Below are 23,463 nucleotides of genomic sequence, written 5' to 3'. Positions count from 1 at the left end.
CTTTTATTTTCACATGGCACTGCTGTGTGTCCCTCGTGTAGCCCTTCTCCCCAATTCCATGAGTGATCTTTGCATAGATGTCAGCGTTTCTTCTGCTGGATCAGAGCTCTGCCTGCACAGACTCTTCTCCCCACACAGTGATGATATCCACCACCTCCTGTGCAGACCAGGCTGGAGTGTGTTTGGGGCGTGTAGTCTCCATGATCAAATGTGCTCAAGCTGACATGCTCCCAAGGCTGATCAAACAGGAAATGGGAAATCAAAAATTCCCGGGGCTTTAGCAGAGGAGGGGCTGTTTCCTGTGTGCCTGGCGGTGCAGCAGAGTTGAGAATGATCTCCAGAGTGGTCACAGATGAGCATTGTGGAACACGACCTGGAGGCCAATTAAGTCGAATTACACAACGCTGCATCTGCACCACCTCATAGTCGACCCATGAAAATCGAATTAAGCGCTACGCCTCTCGCAAAGGTGGATTACAGAAGTCGACATTAGAGGCGATTTAAGTCGGTGTAAAGGGCCCGGTGGTGTAGACACATATATTAACAGGTTGAGTTAAGGCAGCTTCCTTCGACCTAACTTTTTAGTGTAGACCAGGCCTAAGACTAAAAATGTCAGAAGAGGCTAGTGACTTTGGATGCCCCAGTTTGAGACAGCTTGGGCCTGATTTTCCCAAGTTCTGAGCACTCCCAACTCCAACTGAAGGAATTCTTAAACACAACCCTACGTTACTATTAATTGAAAAGTCAGGCCATAGCTTGCTTTGTCAGATTTGGGTGGCCCTGTGTAACAATGTTTCCAATGCCCCTAACTCCTCACAAATTCAGACAGCTCCTGTCCACCATGATCATATCATTGATGACAATGCCGGCCTGAGGATTTGGGTGAAGGAAAGTGAGATTATTCTTTATATGCAGTGAATCAGTTAAATATTGGAAAACCCAAAAGGGGTCAAGGAAAGAGGTTACAAGAATGGTGAGTAATGCTATCACCATTCTCCTATTTCAGAAGTAGAGTCCAACTCTGTGCTAGGAGACCAGGCATAGTTACCAACATTTTAAAACAGTGTATCAGGAGAATATTCTCCAAATAAACCAGAGACCTCTGGGCTGCCAACCACTGGAAGATTTTGTAGACATTCTGGTGAGTTTTAGCTCTTATCCTGTATAATGCTCTAAAAATGTTTCTTTGTATTTGTTCTTATCTTGGATTTGAGTGTTATTTCTTTACTAAGCATGTTATTATCACAGTACTTTCAAAACACATTAGACTTTGGTATTGTACCTTACTCATTTGTAATTTGAACCTAATAAGATTTATAACAGTAGTGCCCTATATCACATAGACTCTTTTAGGAATTGCTAGCGAAGTGTTTACAGTGGTGACATAAGTTAATTGTTAATACTGTTGTCGCAAATTAATGTGCTACTGTTTCCATATATAGCGTTGGTCTCTGAAAATTTATATGTTCTACCAATTGTACAATTAACTTGAATCAGGACTGCAGTTTTTTATATAGCGGTATACCATATTGGATACCTCAAAGGTTGTTTCATTTTGTAGTGAGAAATTGTAGTGCCAGATTTGATGTTTAAAGTTACTAACAAAAATCCAAACATTTCAGGGTTTGGGGAAAGAGCTTTATGGACAGAAACAAAAGAGAGAATTTTTGTTGCTTAGATTTATATGGCCTTAACAGGCACTAACTGGAAACATTGCTGACAGTCAGTCTCAGCAGTGAGGTCAGGGAATTAATTAACATAAGGAATTAATTTCTCTGTCACCCCTAGAAGTGAGAGCTGAGTCATCTTGCTGGGGCAGTGTGGGAAAGCTCGCATTGCCACTGCCCGTGCTGTTCCTGTCTTGTGGATAAAGAGAGGACTTCGGTCTCCAGAAGCTTTCAGAGGCACTAAATTCACCTGAGATTTTTCTTTCTAAATTAAGAAAGGAGGGAAATTGGAAAAAAAAAAAAAAACAAACTCAGAGGACCTGGGAATTATAGACCAGACAGCCTAACTTCAATACCTGGAAAGATACTGAACCAAATTATTAAACCATCAGTTTGTAAGCACCTGGAGGATAATAGGGTTATAAGGAATAGCCTGCATGGATTTGGCAAGAACAAATCATGCCAAACCAACCTAATTTCCTTCTTTGACAGGGTTACTGGCCTAGTGGATAGGGCGAAGCAGTAGATGTGATATATCTTGGTTTTTAGTAAGCTTTTGATATAGTATCACATGACATTCTCATTAGCAAACTAGGAAAATGTGGTCTAGATGAAATTGCTATAAGGTCGTTGTCACATTTTGGGGGGCAATCCAGGGGTTGTGTCACTGCCTGCCCTGTAACTCTGGGTGCCTTAAGTACTCTGTTACTGCGGCTTACAGCCTGAACACCAACAGCCACCAGATAAACGTGCAGTATCCCGAGTATCTGTGTGCTGTGCAGCCCTGAGTCAGTGCTCTGACCCCAGCAGCCTGCCACAACACACCAGTCCCACCCTGGTTTCCACCAGCCGTGGCTAATCCTGGCAGGGGTGACCCCAAGCACATGTCCAGTCCCAGATTTCCCCCGAACAGTCTGCTCTGCGGTGTTTAGACCTCTCCTGGACCACGCAGAGAAATAATAAATCCATTTACTCCTTTCATGAGTCAATACCCACTGCTCTCCACATTAACTGAAGTTCACAATTCCTTCCATTCAAACACAGCACTGAATTGGTTTAGATTAAAATAAAACAAGTTTATTAACAACAGGACATAAGTTAAGTGATGCCAAATAAGTGATAAAGGTGTAGAGATGGTTACAAGCAAGTAAAAGTGAAAACATGCATCTAAGAGTCTAAAATTTAATCTAGCAAAGTACAGTCTTTGTTTGTTTAAGACGGTTTCTCTCACCAATTATTCTCTGTCCAGCATGGCTGACAGTCTACTAGGGCCTTTCACAGAAGTATGAGGTGCTGGTTTCCCTTGCTGTCTTAGGTGAAAAATAAAGATGGACTCTCTCTATGTCCCTTATATTTCCAAAGAATTGTCTTCGTTCTCAAAGTTAGGAAGGTCTCCTGGGATTCAATCTCCAGTATCTCCATGGGGTGCAGGAGCCATGTTAATTCTCTGTCTCTCGTATTCGGGCTCGAGACAACTCCTGCTGGTTTAGCTTGATAGCTCTGTTTATGGCTAATAGGTAAATTGAAGTAAACGCCCATTCCCTTGTCTAGGTCAGACTTGTCTTATCCTATCACCTTTACCTAGGCTAGGCTCTCTTAGTCTTAAATATTTTCCAGTGACATTATACAGAGGGAATTCATAACATCATATAGAAAGTTAACACATGCATTTTACAATATTATTAATTACCAATGTGTTATTTGTTTTCAAATGGCACCTTACAAGGCACATTTTGTATAAACATCATTGAAGTCGTATGTAAGGTTTGAATACAGAAGAGCTTAGGATCACACCTCCCCCCTTACAAAACTGCAGTAGGATCAGCCCCTAGCTGAACCATATGCAGTGGGTCAGAACCCTCCTGCCCGGACAAGGCATCAGCCGCAATATTTTCTTTCTCCTTAATATGTACAATCTCCAGGGCCGTAGCAACAAAGAACGTGGCCCCCTCCGAACGGTGGCCCCCTCCGAACATATGTCCAGGCGGGGCCCCTTACAATGCAGAAACTGGAATGCAGTATTTATTTTGCCACTTTAACTGGCCCCCTTCCTTGCGGGGCCCCCTCCGGTCGGAGGGTACGGAGGGCGCTCGCTACGCCTCTGACAATCTCCATGTCAGATTTTTGATGCTCTAGTGTAGTAGCTTACAAGTAATGCCTTCGGTTCTGTGTCCTCAGACTACTGGAGAATGGTCAGTTAGTACCCTGAATTTCCTGTTAAAAAGATAGTGCTGTAACTGCTGACTGCCCACATTATGGCATAACATTCCTTTTCCACGAGAGTAGTTCTGCTCAGTGGGTAGCAGTTTCTTGCTTAAGAAAGCAATGGGGTGTTTTGTTACTTCCCCTGACTTCATCACCTAGCCCAATGTCTGATGCATCTCTATAGAGTTGAAACATTTTGTCAAAATCTGGACTGGCCAGAACAGGCTTTTCAGACAACATTTCCTTGACCTGATCTTGACACATTTAAGCTTCAGAAAAAAAAAAAAAAAGACTAAGGGGCGAGGGGAACCTGATAGTCTTCAAATACGTTAAGGGCTGTTATAAAGAACATGGTGATGAATTGTTGGTGATGAAGTAATGCACTTAACCTGCAGCAAGGGAGATTTAGGTTAGATATTAGGAAAAACTAAACTTTATAACTATGACCATAGCTAAGCTCTGGAATAGGCTTCCAAGGGAGGTTGTGGAACCCCCGTCACTGGGAGTTTTAAAAAAGGTCAGATGAACACCTCCCAGGGATGGTCTAGGTTTACTTGGTCCTGCCTCAGTGCAGGGGGCTTGCTGACTTCTCAAGGTCCCTTCCAGCCCTACATTTCTATGATTCTGTGGAGTCTCTGAACCCTAATCCCTACTGTCCTTGATAATCTTGAACATATACTGAAAACAGGACAGTTTCCTTGATGTCTGAATGTACCATTATGATACTTAACAGTGACATTTCTTGTCCAACACAGGTGACCCACTGGCACAGTCCATACTTTTTTGCCTACTTTCCTACAGCCAGTTCCTTCCCAGCTCTTCTTGCTGATATATTGTCTGGTGGCATAGGATGCATTGGCTTCTCCTGGGTAAGTTGATCATGGCAGATGTTGCTGTACAACACAAAGACCTATCCTACAAAGACCTAAGCATGTGAATAATTTTACTTGGGGTAAGCGGTCCATACTGAAGTCAATGGGGCTACTCACGTAGGAAAAGTTACTCATGAGCATAAGTGTTTCATAACAACTATGGAATGACTCTGATAATGACCTGCAACCTATGAAAACTTTCTATCCAAAAGATGGGGGGTGGGGGCAGTAGTGATAAAATGGCGGGAAACGCTCTGTCTATTCTCTTTTTCTAAAAGGACACTACCAGTCACAAAAATGAGCTCTCAGTAGTTTTACCATCACAGTAGCCTATTATTTAAAAAAAATGTTGTTTCTATGTGAAAGCAATAGGGGACAGAGAGTAATTAATTGACAATATAGGCAGTAATAGTGAAATGACTATACCGAAAATCCTGTCAGAAACACAATGTAAACAGAAAAATATTTGCTTTCTTCTAATCTCTTTCATGTATATTCATTTTAGGTGTCACAAATAACAACTCATTTAAAAAAATTCTAAAGTGAAGTTACTTTTAAACTAAGTTCTTCAAAACAATATTTTATTCTGAAGACAAGGTTTTCCAAGCTGAGTGGTGATAGAGGGAAATACAGGCTCCCGTGTTAAAATAAAATCACTGGCGGGACTGGATGTCTCCGCGGATTGCTAATGGTTTATTGAGCCTTTCAACTCTAGATCACTCACTTGAATTCAGCCCAAATCAGCAGGGACTGGAAGTTGTTAGTGACAAAATGGTTGTTTGCTGGCCTATGTGACAAGAGTTGATGAATTCATTCAGTTCTCACTGGGAAAATGGCCACACTAAAAAAATCATCATCATGATTGGCAATGTGTAAGGCCATAGAAATTGCATTACTCTCTCAGCCCTAGGAGTGGTCTTCCCAGACAGAACTGAAACAATATGGCCAGGCCGCCTGGCAAAACCTGCATTGCTGCCTTTGTTCTACCTGATTTGCAGATACAATGAGGATCTCACCCTCCTGCACTATCAGCCTGGGAGATTTCACAGCACCACAATTCACTTACAAATTAAAATAAACAATGAAGTGATCTAATAAACTCTTCATTGAGCAGTTACTATCCAGCTGTGAGAAGGTAGGGTACTGCATTAGGACCCATTCTGCCACTCTTGTTCACGGAGAACAGTATCCTAGTCTATATTTGTTCTTGTACCTTCCTCATGACCATAGTATCTGAGCACCTTCCATTAGTGCAATAAGTGATGTAGCTAATATCTGTCACATATGGTTCACTCTCTTTCTCATCCTCTTCCCATGAGGAGAATTGTGTGTGTAGTGGACTGTTTTGTTTTTAGTTTCAGGGATTATTTTAAAAATTGATGTCAGAGGGACTATTCAGAGTAAGGCACTAAGTGAGTAAGTGTGTCAGAAGCAGACCCTTAGTTTGACATTTGAAAGTCATGTGTGTAAGTAAGAATATGGTACATTGATCTTTTAGTATGTAGTAGGAGTAAAGTATGGTCACCCCCTCATGTGAGCACTGCATGGCTGCTACCTCATGGAATTTCTCCTGTGATTACTGCCACGTTGTGGTCCCACCAAGCTTTCTCCACTCCCCACTACTAGGAAAGGAAGGAGATAAGGGAGCTTCCCTATTCTGAACCTGCTGGCTGGGCAGGTGGGATGACTCTTCACTGACACTCTCCTACCTCCTCTGCAGCTTGCTTCCATGATCTGTACCATGTGCCAGGTTGGGCAGAACACAGGGACATAAATTATCTCTCCTAATCCAAGTGTAGGGAAATACTTGTGGGGTCTCCAGGGTATGTTGCACTGCACACTCAGCCCAGTTTCTGATGCAGGTTTGAGCCCAGCCCCCAGCCCCTCACCCTTCCATCCACACACAAATCTGTCTGACTCAGCTCAGCAAGCACTCAAGAACCAGGTCCTAGGACCCTGCTACAGGGATGGATCAGAGCATGAGTCCCACTAAGACTTAGATCCAAGCCCTGTCGTTTTGCAGTGTGGACTCAGGTCAAGCCACAGACCCAAGTCAGAAGGTCTGTGTAGTGCAGTATGAACACAATAGCACAGATGTGAGACCTGGGTCCGGCAACTGTAAATTCAAGTTTGCAATGCAGTGTGAATGCTCAAGCATGGACTTGGAAACACTAAGTCCACAAGCCCGGGTTCCAGAGACATACCCTCAGAGACCAATGTTTGGCAACTGTTGGTAAAAGTTAAATTTTAAAAGGCAAGCCACTGTAGTTGGTTTATTCCCATTGTTTTATTCCCCAATATAGGCTGCAAGTCCTGCTTGCACAGAGCTGGAGACAGTCATGCTGGATTGGCTGGGAAAGATGATTAATTTGCCTGAAGAGTTTTTAGCTGGGAAGGACGGAGAAGGTGGAGGAGTCATTCAGGTAAGACAGAATGAGAAAACAGACCATGCAGTGAACGTGCATGTCTTCATTGTTTAATAAAGCCTTCAAACCAAAGCACTAACAAAGGGAAGATCAAAGTGTTTCTGCTTTGTTGAACCCCTTCAGATTTAATAGAAACAGAGACAGGCTGTAAGAATGAGCATAAGCCTTTATACAGAGAAACTTTGCACGTGATTATTACTTACAACTAAGAGATCAACATCTCTTGACCACCACATTTAATAGAATAAATAGGAGGAGACAGGGTCATAACATTTTCAATGTCCGACATGAAGGGAAGTGTATTAGGAAGCTCGGCTGGGAGTTTGTTCCCTAAATACATAAATGATGCCTAAATACGAACCTAGGATCTCAGATGAGATTGTACTTGAGTGACTATCCTATCGCTGCAGTCACGCTGCTATTTTTAGTGCACTAGCTTGATCAGAGCTAGCATATGTACATCTACCCAAGATGGGTATTACACCTCCCAGCTGCAGTGTGGACATACCCTAAGAAATCTCATGATTTCAGGATGGAGAGTGGACAGGTATATGAGGGGTGAGTTGTAATTGTTCAGGGTACCTAAACTTTGCACTCTTATACAATCTGGTGTTTTCTCATTATCAAGTGTAACCTTACCTTTGAACTATAAAGCCTTAAAGATTTTATTTTGTTATGGATACTGTATTTACACCCTTAACTCCATCTTGCAGAGGTTTTTTTTTTTTTTAAGCTGAGACTTTTCTTTATTGGGCAGTTTATATTAAAGTGTAGCTCAGTGACACCCTGATATATATTTCTTAGCTTGGAAACTTGACTCTGGTCAGTCCTAGAGTTGCTACCTTTAGATCAAGCAAACACCAAACTAAACACTATCCTTAGCCCTGTTTGTCTAGCAATTCTCACTCTGTCTGCACTAAGTCCTCGCCGTGTGAAAGGTGACAGAATGCGGATATGAGGCTGGCTGTCCCCAATGCACTGTTGTTCTCTTCTCCTCCTAGCTGTGCATCCTTATATGTATACTTTACGTATACGGGGAAACTGACAATGAGGGATTAAATGATTAACTTGGTGAGGTGGGGGGAGCACTGATTTAGCAGACTATGTATTGGTCTGGGAGTTTTAACCAGGCGTGCGCTCTCTCTCTCTCTCTCTCTCACTGACTCACTCTGTGGCCTAGGGCAAGTCACTTAACCTACCTGAGTCTCAGTTTTCCCATCTGTAAATTGTATCTGTAAATTTACCTGCCGCGGGAGGGTTTTGAGACACAATGAATACATCTCAAGCACTTTGAGATCCATTAGTAAAAGGTGCTGTGTAAATCCAAGTAATGTTAAAGTTACATAGTGTGGCAAAGTGGTAACAAAACTCAGAAGTACCTGTCTCCCATCCTTCTTCTCCATCCAATAGGGCACACACTTCTCCCATGATATCTAGACTCTCCTACAAGATCTGACATATGAGGAGGGATGGCTTTGTCAGTAGGGAAGTGGACTGGGAGTCAAGAAATTTGGGTTCACTTCCTGGCTCTGCCACAGAGTCCCTGGGTGACCTTGGGCAAATCACTTAGAGTATCTCTATACTAGAGCTAGACTTACTTGTGTGCTAGCATGCTAAAAATAGCAGTATAGCTGTGGCATCATGGCTAGATGCCCAAATACCCTTCTTGGGTTTCAGATGGAACTGTACTCAGATGGAACTATACTCAGCCTGTCCCACCGCAGCAGCTATGTTTCTATTTTTAGCACGCTAGCTTGATCAGAGCTAGCATGGGTATCTCTACCTGAGCTGGAAATTACATCTTCAGCTCCAGTGTAGACACAGCCTTAGTCTCTCTGTGCCTCCATTTCCTCATCTGTAAAAAAGGAGGATTATAGCCCTTCCACAACTCACAGGATATAGGAACTCTGATATGGGCGCTAGCTAACTGACATCCAAGTGGTATGAGATTCCTAATGTACACAGAAACTACTTTTAATAACTAAATCAAAGCCTTGCATGTCAAAGGAAGCAGTTCTCAATGTAGCTAACAGAACAAAACCAAAAAAAAAGGAGTTTCTTGCTCAATTTATTTTTTTCAGATATGATTGCAGGGAAGAGGGGTAGGAACCTTTTCAAAAAGTGAAAAAACAAGGGTTTTTTTTGCTTTGATTTTTAACCCTCCTATCTCACAAATGCTTCATTCAACCTGCCACAAGCTCTCCAGGAAAATTCTACTCTGGCATAAGACCCCACATGTATGCCTGAAAATTAATGTTTACTTCATGACATTAGGGTATGGTTAAAAAAATTGCACTGGAAAGCAATGTTCCCTCTAATTTTTTCCATCTATGTGCGGAATAAATTTTGTTATGCACACCAAGGTATGTGCAGATGTGCACCACCAGTAGAAACAAAAAAACTAGATATAATATATAGTTTTTAAAAAGTTACCATGTGGATAATTACTCCAGCCAGGACAGGTTAGGCATTTTAGAACTCACACTTAAATTTAATTCTTTGAGTAGTAAGAGAAATAAAAATTATGAAATGCATAGACCAGTCAAAACAGTAAAATAACACACTTTGAAAGAATAAAATTACAGAGAATATATGTGCATTGCAGGAAATACTAAGAAATAACAACAACAGTAATACAAGTATGTGTTGGGAGGTGAGTATGAAAGAGACTGTGTGTGTGTGTGTGAGAGAGAGAGAGAGAGAGAGAGAGAGACTGTGAGCTGGCTGCTGGGGAAGTCTCAGAGACCATGCACAGTCTCTTTAAGAAAGGCACTCACTCATCGCCAGAGGCTTGAGTCATTCAGATTTCAGATCGCAGCAGCTCTGAGTCCTGAGCCGGGCTGTCCCCTCTCCCCGGGTCTGTGGAGATGGGGTACAGGGGCGCGGGGAGGGGGACACCCTGACATCAGCACCCCCCTCACCCTTCCTCCTCTGCACAGCCAGCAGGAGGGTCCTGGGAACAGCTGCAGGAGCAACGTGGCTGCAAAGCAGCGGGAGGAGGGGCACCTGAACACTCGCTGCCGGATGTGTGCAGCTCTGCTAATCAACTGTGCGGCACTTGAATGTCTCCTGGGCAGCCACCCAGCCATGCAGCTTAGAGTGAACACAGCTGGAAAGATAGCTTCAGCCTAGCCTGTGGAAAGACTAGTGCTTCTCCATAATAATCCAGATTTTAATCACTTCCCCCCACCATTTAAAAATCCAGGCACCTCTGAGGTAAATTATGGCTTTTTTTGTTGGTGGTGGTTTTAAATGAAGGTGAATTTAGTGCAGGTGAAAGGTGGTAGATTGACAGCCCTGGAGGTACAATGGTTACAACACGGGGTGTAGAGCTGGTTGGGATTTTTCTGTTTGAAATGTTTTTTGAATGATATGTGATTTCAGCATAATTGAATTTTTTCATGGGTGCCTCATGCCCCTGTTCTTTGAGCTGAGCTCTCTGGTTGGACTACATATCCCATGATGCAATGAAGTCTCCTCTTCTGGTTGAACAGACATGGTCCATCATGGGAATCATGTGATTCCACAGTACATCCTGGGATGTAATCTGGCCAGGGAACCTAGCCCACAGAGGAGAAAGGAAGCATGAGGCACTTGAACTACAACTTCTAGGAAGCACCGTATCTACTCAGGGGGACACAGACTATTGTCAAACCAGTATGAAATTAAATGTTTTTATTCAGCCCAACAAAATGAAATGAGCCATTTTGATCCAGGGATGCTGAAATATTTTATTTTGACAGGAAATGTCAAAACAAAATATTTTGAATGGAAAATTTTTGGAACTTTCCATTCCATGAAAACTTTTATTTCAACTGTGTCCCCCAATGCAAGGTAAAAACAAATGGAAAAATATTGGAATTTCTCTTGGAATGGAACTTGCTCTTTTTGCCACAGACTAACTGGAAGACACAGCAACTGTTTAATGCCATGCAGTAATGATACATGGTACTTTAGCATTTGGGAGCGAAGAACAACTTCAAGTTGAACCTACATGAGGATTTTGAGTCCTAATTATGAACACTAAAGTTCTGTGAAAAGGGTTGAAAAGGTTTTCCTTAAACTTCACTCAAAAACATTCAACATTTTGTTACAGGCTATTTCTAAAATGTCCACCTCCTATAAAAGAAGAAGAGCACCATAAGTATAGTAATAGAAGAGAATATACAAGAGTGTCCACCATATCTAACAGAGCAGAGCATAGTAGAAAGTCCACTGACAGGAGCATTTGTTAAAGAAACAAATATGATTTTAATAAATACACTTTATGCAATAAAATGAAATATGTAGGACTAAAATGAAGCTGTTTATAATTAGAAACTAAAAGGTATAATGAAATTAAATAATCCAATTAGCAGACTAAAACTCCAGTGCAGCAAAAGGCAAAAATCTATTTAAAAGTTGACCTGCTAAATGAATATTGGTTACATTTCCCATATAACAAACAACAAAATCCAGACAGCAATGAATGCCTCATACAGGGATAGACTGCTGGTTTGTATGTGTGTGTAACAATACGTTGTGTTTCAGAAGCTTCTCCATTAATGCTTGTTCTCCCTTCAAACTCACTAGTATCTAGTCATAAGATCTCCTCAGTCAAAAATATACCTAACACAACTACTTAAAGACCGTCAAGATTTTCGGCTCAACTGTGTTGTCCTCACTTACACCAGTGTAAATTCAGAGTTATTCCATTCCAACCCCAGTGCCGTAGTTGTGCTAGGAGTATTTACATTAGGATGACTCTGGGTTTTGCATGTACGTGAAACCAACCTTTCTTCATGGGTCTCAACAGCATCAATTTTGTTCTGACGACAGCAGGCAATTATGCCTGTTGTTTATCAGCAGCAAATGTCGCCCTTCCCAACTGACAACACTTGATGGCCTGTAATTTTGTAAGATACCGAGGATCGTTCAAATTTAGGAATTGAAAGTGAGCTTCGTGCTGCCGCTTGAGATGAGGCAATTTGTGCTGCTGATCCTCTCGCTCTTGAAACAATAATGATACAAGTAAGAGAGGGCTTGGCAAAGATAACGTGAATGTGAGGCTGCCAATCATTCCTGATGCAAACACCAAACGATTATTGCAGTTTTATATAAACTGAGCCTGTGAAAACTGGCTGTTAATTACATTTGAAAGCCCACATCAATACAAAACACTTTCTTGCTGTGTATCAGGTGACACTTGAAAAAGCCAATAGATGAAAAAAAATTTCAGCTCAGGGTTCTGGTGGACATGAGCATCAGCTCTCGCCAATATTTCTTCCGCCTCTTGAGCCTGCTCACCATGGCAACCTTTGTTTGCTTGCAATAAAAGGGAAGGTATCATCACTGTTCACTTAGCATAGAGTGTAGCTTTAAAGAAAAAAATGCTTTTAAAACTAGCAAGAATAGAAAGCAACCTTCTCACTAGAACTTGTGTGAACGTGCAACGTATGCAACTCAGTTTTGCCTTCTATATAAACAGATAAAAACTTCATTTCCCTTGTGTATTACAAAGGTTGTTTCTTCTGCAAAGAGAGGGATTTTAATTCTGAAAGTAAACAGAGCCCCCAAATAAACAAACACACTCAATCCACAGTCCTTGGCATGGAAAAACAAACCCTTAATTCATGATTTTGGTAGCAACAACCGAGGAACTAGAGAACAAAGGGAATATTTTTCAGAATTGTTGGTAAAAGACTTAAGAGCAAAGTGAGTACATTAGTTACACAACTCATCAGGCTCTCCATGAATCAATTTAGTTATGAAAAAGTGATTATTAGCTAGTTATAAATAGGTTTGGCAGATTTCAATTTTGGGTCTTTTTGTAATTTCAGTGGATAATATTGTTTATTTTTAAGCATTTTCAATTTAATCTATTTAATTTCTCATAGTTGTGGGAAATTTTGGGGGAGGTCAAACAATAGTGGAGTTAGACAGTAATTATTTCATGACAGTGGACTTTGCAATTCAAAAAGTTAATGCTTTATAAATGTTAAAACAAAAATTATCAACAACACATGTCAAACTGTACAAAGAAAATAACCTTACATCAACCTCTAAGTTCTCTCTTCTTCTTACTTTGTCTATTTGTAAACTTCTGTTATTGATGGAAATATTTGTGTGTGTGCACACGCACGCATGCGGTCATATTAATGTTTACCAACACTTACTGATAAACATTTCATCCTTCCATGCCTAGTAATAAAGTGTATTTAGTAAAACCAGAGCTTATTTTAAGATCCATCTATTTTAGGTACTTATATGGCTCTATTACCATATTATCTGAGTACTTTGCAGTCTTTATTGTAGTTAGCCTCACAACACCTCCATTCTACATTTGAGAACTGAGGCGAAGGGAAACTAAGTGACTTACCCAAGCTCACACAGACAGTCTGTGGTAGGTAGCCAAGTCTCCAGCTAGTGCTTTAATCATTGGAGCATCCTAAACTAACTAGTCAGGAACAAGACCACTCCTTAAATACTGCAAGTGCCTAAAAGATACTGAACGTTTCTACAAGTTCTTACCCATTTTATTGATGAAGGAAACTGAGGCACAGAGAGGCTAAGGCCAACCGACTGTGTTGCACCCAAGTTTGAAAATGACAGTTTAAGTGACTAAAGATGATGCAAATGTGTGGCAGAGCCAGGGCTTGAAGCCAGGTTTTCTGAAGTCCAATTCTGTACTCTTGTTACAACATCGTACTGAAAACAGTGTAGAACAGTGGTCTCCAACCTTTTTACGCACAAGATCACTTTTTGAATTAAATGCAACCCAGGATCTACCCCTCCCCTTCCCCAAGGCCCCACCCTTTCCCTGAAGCCTCTCTCTGCTCACTCCATCCCCTTCTCTCCATTGCTCACTTTCCCCCATTCTCACTCACATTCAACAGGCTGGGGCAGGGGTTTGGGGTTCAGGAGGGGGTGTGGGCTCTGAGTTGGAGCCAAGGGGGGTTGGAGTGTGGGGGGGAGCTCTGGGCTGGGCCTGGGGCAGAGGGTTGGAGTTCAGAGGCGGGGAGGGGTGCAAGCTCTGAGAGGGAGTTTGGGTGCAGGCGGGGGCTCCAGGCTGGGGAAAAAGGGGATGTGGGCTCTGGGAGGGAGTTTGGGTGCTGAAGGGATAAGGGCTGGGGCTGGGGCTTGGGGTGCAGGAGGTGGTATGGGGTGCTGGCTCTGGGAGGGGTCTCAGGATTGGGGGTTGGGGTGTGGGCTCCCACTGGGCAGCACTTACCTCAGGTGGCTCCCAGTCGGCGGCGCAATGGGGCTAAGACAGGCTACCTGCCTGCCCCAGACCCATGCCGTCCCCAGAAGGGGCCAATGTGCCCCTGCGGCCCCTGGGGGTGATGTGGCTCCGTGTGCTGCCCCTCTCTGTGGGCACCGCCTCCGCAGCTTCTATTGGCGACAGTTCCCCATTCCTGGCCAATGGGAGCTGCAGGGGTGGTGCTTGCAGGCAGGAGTAGCACGCCGGGACTCCTGCTCCCCCCCCCCCCCCCCCCCCCTCCCCCGGGGCTGCAGGGGCATACTGGCCGCTTCCGGGAGCGGCGTGGGGCCAGGGCAGACAGGGAGCCTGTCTTAGCAGCAGCCCCACTGCACCACCGGCGACTTTTCATGGCCAGAGACCGCGATCGACTGGGAGAGTCTCCAGGATCGACCAATCCATCGCGATCAACCAGTTGGTGACCACTGCTGTAGAAACACTATGGTAAGGTGCAGGGGTTTGGAAAAGTAACGTAGAACAGGGTAGTATTTTTCAAATAAGAGAAATGCATGTATATTGAACAATGTTGCCTTCTAACAGCATTTGCCCATTAAACGGGTCAGCTGATCGCGTTTTTTGTAAAGGCTATATATTGTTTTTAAAAATTATTTTCTTTTGAGAGGGTAGGTATTGTTGATTAGATGCTATATTACATTAGTCAAGTCTGCTTGACCTCTTGTAATACAAAGGCTAAGGGCCTGAATTGTCCAACTCTTGCAGATCTGAGTACTTTTTACACTCAAAAGTAGTCCCATGGGTGCTTAAATATCCTTGTGATGAGCACTTCAGAAATACCTTCTTAAGCAAAGGCCTGATGAAAGACTAGACAAATGTTCTCTGCAGAAAATTTAAATTGCCTGCTATTGTATACATGGCCCATGCCTGCCTGCATCTGTGCATTGCTTTATCTCCAGCCCCAGGGGAACCAGGCCATTTCCACACCTATTTTTTTCTGACCAAAATGATAGGATGGTTCATTTTCTTTTGAGCCCCCCTAACTTCCTCCTAAACCTTCTCCTTTTGGAAAGACTGTGAATTTGGTGGGTCTTCTCCTCTATTCAAAAGCTGGTCTCCTTCTTGCAGAGGAAGGTGTTAATGATTTTCATTGGAACGGCTGGTGGGAAAGAGTTATGCAGTGAGCAGCCATCACCTATGCTTTGACAAGAGTATGGCTTTTGGGAGATTGTGAAGAGGACCAAGCATGAACTGAGAGAGGAAGCATGGTCCAGTGATTAGGTCACCAGTCTATGACTCAGACGTGCATTCAATTCCATGTGTTACCCGGGGTTCTTTTAACCCAAAGCTCTCGGTAACTTTTACTTTGTGCGAGGTGGTATCAGGAAATAAATCAAGGGAGACATGGCCATCCAACCGATAGATGGCTGGCACAAACAGGGCAACACAAGAGTGCTTTCACTTAAAGCTAAACTTTACATAGTCTCAAGCACTTACACATGTCCGCAACAGGTTAGTGAAACACCCCCAACCCTTGATCCAAAGCTGAGCATGGCTTTCGAGTGGCACCGTAACAGGCTTCAGCTGGCCAGGCTTCCATCTGCCGGTGGGGACCCGAAGATGCGTCCAGAGGGAGTGTCCCTGAAGAGCCCCTCCTGAGAAGTCCAATTACCTCAAACTTTTCCCCCTTATTTATACATTAGTAATACAATGACATATTCCTTAAAGAAAACTTGCTAAGCAATCAGGGTTAAAAGGTCAGACACCTTATGATTGCCAATTAACCAGAAATATTTTTTTTCAGAGTGTCCATGCCTTTGGGCCCTGACAAACATTCCCGGGGGCACATATAAACAGACTTCTTGTTTTTCTAAAATACATGCATCAGCAATTTAAACACTTTTAGCAAGAAGGGCGTGGGGTCAAGCTGCTCTGTCTGTGGCACCCAAAACCCCCTCCCTTTCTAACTGGTTACACTGAGGCCGCTGCATGACCAATTTACGACCTGCTGACTTAGCTATTCTGTTAGCAATAAGCAAGAATGGTTCAGTATGGCCTGCTAACTTGACTACTATTAGAAACAAGCGATAGTGATTTAGGCACTTTACTGGTTTGCCAAAATCTCCCCGAACACATGCTCCACCCCAGTCTTCCTGTGTGACTTCAGAAGCCATTTGGTTTCTCTGTGTCTCAGTTCCCATGTGTAAAATGGGATTTTAGTTCTTTCTTACCTCACAGGAGTGTTGTTCATTTAATACATTAAAGATTGCGACATGCTCAGATGCTATGGTGATGGGGAGCCATGTAAATCCCATCGCCATGGGACAGATGAAATGGGGCCTGGCAGCAGCAAAAATGTTGTGTAACCCCCAAGGAGATTACCTAGATTCCTGGGGCTCTGTCTGCTGGCAGCTCAGGGGGAGCCAAGGCAAACTCAGAGTCTGCCCAGCAACCAATTGGGAGTGAGATGGGAGAAGCCATATTTGAGTCAGTCTGGAGCTAGCCAGGGCAAGAGCAGGACTGGCTGTGTGGGAAGCTGGTGAGTCCCAGGCCTGCATGCAGGGTTCCCCTGAAAACTGGCCTCTAGGGACCTGAAAGCAAGATCCCTCTGCTGGGCTTTTCCTTCTCCACTGATGACTCCCAGTTTGTAGAGTTTTGCTGGGAAACTTCCCCAGCCAGGCTGAGTTAGCCCTCCAGATCCCTAGGTGAGACCAGTCACCACATGGTCAGCTCTGCTCTGCCTGCTAGTTCAGGGCTGCTGCCTGCTGTGTGTTTGTCTGGACGCTGGGCTAGGAGACAACAGTTTGGATTTTAGTACAGTTGTGTAACCTGCACCTTGAGCCCTGCACCCCTTTGTGGTGAGGGGAAGCAGCCTGATTCCTGCTTGAAGAGGATCCCTGCCAGCAGAGATCAGCCCCTCTGCAGTGACCGAGGAGTCCAGAGTCATCTCTGAACCTGAGGATTATTCATGGAGTTTGTGAGTGGACCATCTTTTAGTTAAGTCAGTCAGGGAATTTGTTCAGGGGACCCCCTACTTCCTGAATTGTGTCCTCAAGCCAGGGAGTGAGGGTTTGGGGATTTTATAACCTGCTGCATATTAAACCTGTGGAGGGATTTACCACCTTCTCCCATTTGTGAGTCCTTTGGGCTGTACTGAACCCAGTCAGCTACACTGCTAAACCACTGCAGAGAAGAATTTTGTGGTCATAGATCATCAAGGGCCCCAACAAAGTACGCGTACCAACAGGACACTAATCTTACATTTGCTACCTCAAGTCACGTGACTGGGGAAAGTCACAGGTATTAGCAGCGTGGGCACCGGTGACCCTAAAAATAGTGTTTTACCCTGTTATGTATATTTGTCTCCTGTTTAATATAATTATTGTGTTGAATATATTGTATGTGTTTGTGTTATTTCTTGGAAGTCTCCAACTATCTGGCAGGTAAGTGGGGATTACCATGTGGTTAGAATTTTCCTCTCAAGCTGCCCTAGTGACCCTGCCAGGAAGGAGCGAGGGGTCTGGAGGCACCGCCAAATAAATTCATAGGAAAAAATAAAGAAGATACACCCTGCTGAGTGGGTGGCGGGATCCAGAAGAACCCAGACCTGTCCATCAAAACCTGTAAGCAGATTGGCATTAAAGAAAGTGGAGAGGGGGCGCTACAGTTGTAATCACTGGAAAGACTTTCTTCCACTCCTCACATAAGGAAAGATCTTCCTTACTCCTCCCAGACCTGAATCCTTGATCTTTCTCCTTGACACCAGAGCAGAGCAGTCAGATGTGCACTGAGCTGCCTTTTGCTGGTCTGCATCTTCCTTCGTGCTCCACCCAGCTGACCCTGGGGCTTGTCTTAATCCACCCCTGCAGGGTAAGGTTGCCACTGTCTAATCGCACAAATCCAAACAGCCCCGCCCCCTACCCCACCCATTCCCCCAGGCCCTGCCCTTGCCCCACCCCTTCTCCAAGGCCCTGCCACTCACTCACTCTAGCCCCACTCCCTTGGTCGCTTGCTCTCACCCATCCTCACTTACTTTTACCAGGCTAGGGCAGGGGGTTGGGGTGTGGGCTCTGGGCTGGGATGTCAGGCCGAGAGGTTCGGCGTGTGGGAGGGGGCTCATGGCTGAGCCTGAGGCAGGGGGTTGGGGTGCAGGAGGGGGTTTGAAGTGCAGGCTGTGGGAGTGAGTTTGGGTGTGGGAAGGGACTCAGGGCTGGGGCAGGGGGTTGGGGTGCAGAAGGGGGTGTGGGCTCTGGGAGGGAGTTTGAGTGCAGGAGAAGGCTCCAGGCTGGGGCAGGGGGTTGGGATGCAGGATGGGTGTGGGATGTAGGCTCTGGGAGGGAGTCTGGGAGGGGGCTCAGGGCTGGGGCAGGAGGTGGGGGTGCAGGCTCTGGCCAGGCGGCGCTTAAATCGGGTGGCTCCCGGAAGCAGTGGCATGTCTGGCAGGAGCTCCTAGGATCAGGGGTGGCCACACGACTCTCCATGCTGCCCCTGCCCACAGGCACCACCCCCACAGCTCCCATTGGCCACTGTTTCCTGTTCCCAGCCAATGGGAGCTGCGGAGTCAGCACTCTGGGCGGGGCAGCGCACAGAGACCCCCTGGTTCTCCCTGAGCCTAGGGGCCGCAGAGACATGCTGGCCACTTCTGGGAGCGGTGCAGAGCCAGGGCAGACAGGGAGCCTGCCTTAACCCTGCTGTGCCACCGCACTTTTAGTGGCCTAAAATCTCCTGGATTGGCTTCAGTAGCCTCTGGGAGATCAAGCCCAATTCCAGGAGACTCCCGGCCAAACCGGGATGGTTGGCAACCCTACTGCAGGGGGATGTAGATGAGACATTTTCAAAGTGGCATTGCATTTGGCAAATGCTTGGGGCCTGATCCTGCCCCCATTGAAGCTGATGGCAAAACTGTCATTGACTTCAATGGGAGCAAGTTTGCAATTTTTTTAAAAGTTCGTAAGCTACAGATTGTGGCTGGCCCTTGGGTCCTTAGGCCTGAGCCCAGGGTGGGAGTTGAGGGTAATAGGATCCAAGGATCTCTTGATGCCAATTGGCCATTCTTTATTTCATTGATGATTCTTTATTTCATGTGTGCACTTTAGATAGAGGGTGTTTATCAAATCTTTAGTAAGGTAGCTAGTGATACTGAATCACAGTTTTTATGCTTAATGAGTTCTCTTCTGGTCAATATATGGCTTATAACAATAAAATTATAATCATTAACAATATATGGTGCCACAATTTTCATAGTGCTCTACAGAAATAAGAGATGTAGTCAGATTCTGATCTCAGTTACACTCATTTAAATCCAAAGCAACTTAATGGAAAGTTACTCTGTGGTTATGCTGATGTAATGAAGATGATCAGTATCTGGTCCCTGTCCTGAACGGGGACACTCTTCCTGCAATCAGATCCTTGTGCCTGCGTGCTCACTGATGTCAGTGGGGATCTACAAAGGTGCAGGGGTTTGCTTGTAAAGAGCTGATTCCAAGACTGGAGCCTAAATCACCCAAACATAGAAAATGAAGAGAAGAGTGAGGAAAGGAGAGGCAAAGGTTAAATTTATTGCACAGTCACATACAGTTTCTTAAACATAATATACAGTTTTTCTGACACAATCTTAGGTGCACATTTGTGTCTATCTTGCAGCAATGCTTCTTACCATGCATGTGGTATAAGAGTTCTCAAATGATTCCATATTGTACCATTTATTTTTGTACAGCTTTCACTCTGAGGCAGATCTTTAACATGCAACATTTTGTTTTCAGTAATTCTCCCTCACGTAATACGTACCATTGGTTTTGAGGGTTCCTTCACTATGTCCCATGGAGTCTCTCTTCTCCATCATAGGGCAGTGCCAGCGAGGCTACTTTGGTTGCATTGCTTGCTGCCAGAACAAAAACAATCAGACGTGTCCAATCAGAAAACCCAGAATTAACAGAGGCAGACATCATGAGCAAGTTGGTGGTCTATGCATCTGATCAGGTGAGGACATCTAAAAATGACACTTGGAATTACTCTACTTGAAAAATGCAGTCACCCTGCTATACAGATTACTTAGATCGTAAACTCTATGGAGTAGGGATCATCTTTTCATTCCGTGTTTGTACAGCACCTTGCACGTTGGGGTCCTGGTTCATGACTGGAACTCCTAGACCCTACCACAATACAAACAGTAAATAATAACAACAGGTGAAAGCATTGTACTACATGTTACAGATTAACAGCCCAATGTTGCCTCCCTTCCTCACACTGAGTATTTATTTTACTCTGCAAGGAATCCCATTGTAGTGGATGAAGATACTGTTTGTGGAATAAGGTGCTAATCAACATGAGTAAGTGTGGCCAATAAACTAACTGATTTGAATGTTGATACACAAAAAGCTGCACTGTATGAGTTATAAACATACCAAGCTTGGTACCTGAAAAAACTGCAGTTGGTTTAAAAATAAGCCTACTAAAATCTGAGTGTATCAATCCAAGTTTGCCCAACATAATCCCTGTTTTCTATCTGCAAATAGTATTTAGCAGATTTACTTAAACTATGAATTCTCAGCATGGCCAGGATCATGAAAAGCTTCTACCATGTATGAAAGCAAACTTTGGCCTTCCAGTTCAGCTGTGCTTGCATTTTAAAACTGCTAATCCTAACAAAGGGGGCCAAGCAACGTCACTTCTTCCAATAAACATGACATTTTATTATCTAAATGTCAGTGAGATAGCAGGAATGTTCCCACTACTTGATATTTAGTTTGAACTAATCCACTGGTTACACCACATTAAAATGGCCAGACGTCAGGTTTCACTGGACTTTACCATCACTGTATATTAAGAAACAATGTAATTTAAAAAGGGCACCTGCTCTTTGTTGGGGGTGGGGAAGGGGAGTATTATAAGGCCATATGTGGGAACAGTCAGGATGTGAGAAGTGGGGAAGGATCCTGATGATTTTTAAAAGCTATGATACAATTGGTCCTTTTTCTCTTTGGAGCTCTAGAGTGTGTGCTGTGCAGATTTCCAGACACAGAGCCTTAAGTTTAATGTACTACTAAGCAGAGTCCCATTGTTTGTCTTTTTTGTTGTTGTAAATGGCTGATCTGAAATGGAGACTGACAGCCCTCCGTGCCTGCTGAAGGTCAGGGGATTTTCTGTCTGCAGAAGGATTCGCCTTAAGACATGGCTGACCTTTCAAAGCTGAGCTCGCCACTCCTTCCGCATTAAGAATAGACCTGTGTGACCCACTGCTCAGTAATCCAAAAGGAATGAAAAACTAAAACAGCCTCCTGTGAGGGGGACAATGCATGTATAGACAAACACAGTGCAAGACGGGGGTGGAGGGAAGCTAAAAGCATGTCAAGTGCGTTCCTGCACAAGATACTTTGCATCTTATCAAACCCGTTGTCCCTCAAGAAAATTCCATTGCAGAAATAGGGCCACTGCAGTAAATGGGAGTTTGCCATTGACATCAGTAAATACAGGATGTAGACCATAGAGTAAATACTGGGGAATGAATATTGTCATGTGTAGCAGGATCTGTAACTAATTTAGCCGGGGCTAAATTAAGTCCTGGCATAAGAGGGCACAACTCTCATTGACTAGAGATTTTAGTATGGACAACCCCAATTCTATTGCATTGTGGTTTGTTAGAATTAAAAACAGGTTTCTGTGGAAGGTTCATGTTTTAAAATCCACCCATTTAATTGCAGGCCCACTCATCAGTGGAAAGGGCAGGATTAATTGGTGGAGTGAAGATTAAAAATATCCCTTCAGATGATAAATTCACTGTTCGCGGATCAGCCCTAAAGAAAGTTTTGCATGAAGACAGAGCTGCTGGTCTTATCCCATTCTTTGTAAGTACTGGCTTTAACAATCTTACTTGTGGATTTACTGCATCTCATAGGCTACTTTTAAGATGACCAGATGATACTGTATGTAATGTAGGAACGTATAGATCTGCACACTAGTTAGAATATGAACATTCCATGAATGTTCTACACAGTACATGAACTTTGCATACAGTCTCTTTTTTTTTTTTTTAAATGGGTGCAAGGGGGCAGGGAAGAAAAGAAAATAACTGAATTCCCTAGGCATTATGGAGGTTTAGGAGACATTTCTTTGCACAACTGGCAACTGGTGTATGTAATGGATTGCCAAATAGAGGCTGTGTCTTTGAATAGAACTAAAGCAGAGAGAGAAGATGCATTTAAAGGGGGGGAGGATGTTAGACTAGACAGGTGGATTGATGTGGGTGAATATCTTGACTTTCTTCTGTCCTGAAATATTGTTATAATCTTTTACATTGGACTTCCAAATTGCAATTGTCACAAATGTGTGTGTTTAATTTTGAGTTTATGGATTGCATGTAGGTGCATGTCAAAAAAAATAAAATAAAATCAACACCTGAAATGACACAATGTCAAACTTAAATATCAGCAAACAGTCAGAACCCCTCCCTGGACCACCAGACTCAATGCTACTTTAGCAAATAAATAAGCCTCACGGTGTGCCCTGAACATCAGCAAGGTGAGGCTATATCAGACGGTGTGTGTATGTGTGTGAGAGAGATAGAGAGACTGTATCACCTTTCAATAAGATGACACATGTCAATAATGAGCTGTAAGTCACCACTATTGACTTTAACATTATTTTCCTTTCCCATCAGAATTCATGCATAGTGAACAGTGTTCATACTATATGATCTTTCAGATTGAATACAGTTGTCTTTTTAAAGTGTAGTCACTTTGAGTGACTAATGACAAATAGCACTTTCTCATTCAGAAGATCTGTTCCTTGTGTAAATTCAGAATATCATGCAATCACTTTCAACTACAATAAGTTTTTAGTACATTTTTTTTCTCCTGTTAGCCCTGAAGAGTTAATACCGCTGAGAGAGTGAACTGGAGTCTATTATCATGCATCAACAAAATTGTTTGCTAATTTCCAATAATTTATACCTGTGCAAATCTGCCGAAGACAATGGAGCTGTACAGGTTTATTTACAGAGTGTAATATGGCTAGTAGAACTTTTATCAGTAGTGATGGCAATGAAGCAGGGCCGGCTCTGGCTTTTTGGCCGCCCCAAGCAAAAAAAAAACCGGGGCGGCCAG

The 23,463-nt window shown here is 43.6% G+C and overlaps 1 protein-coding gene across 1 annotated transcript in view; it reads left to right on the top strand.

Annotated features, from left to right (window-relative positions):
* Positions 1 to 23,463, top strand: part of LOC112117087 (aromatic-L-amino-acid decarboxylase) — a 78,690-nt gene that overhangs the window by 8,581 nt on the left and 46,646 nt on the right. Inside the window, exons 2-5 of the mRNA XM_026654053.1 lie at positions 4,628 to 4,741; positions 7,048 to 7,167; positions 20,207 to 20,341; positions 22,063 to 22,206. Of these exons, the coding sequence (XP_026509838.1) occupies positions 4,628 to 4,741; positions 7,048 to 7,167; positions 20,207 to 20,341; positions 22,063 to 22,206 (513 nt within the window). The remainder of the gene's footprint in view (positions 1 to 4,627; positions 4,742 to 7,047; positions 7,168 to 20,206; positions 20,342 to 22,062; positions 22,207 to 23,463) is intronic.

Source organism: Terrapene carolina, unplaced genomic scaffold (genome assembly GCF_002925995.2).
Source record: "Terrapene carolina triunguis isolate 2854851 unplaced genomic scaffold, T_m_triunguis-2.0 Scaffold179, whole genome shotgun sequence".
Classification (NCBI taxonomy): domain Eukaryota; kingdom Metazoa; phylum Chordata; order Testudines; family Emydidae; genus Terrapene; species Terrapene triunguis.
This window is presented reverse-complemented; position numbering and strand designations above follow the sequence as displayed.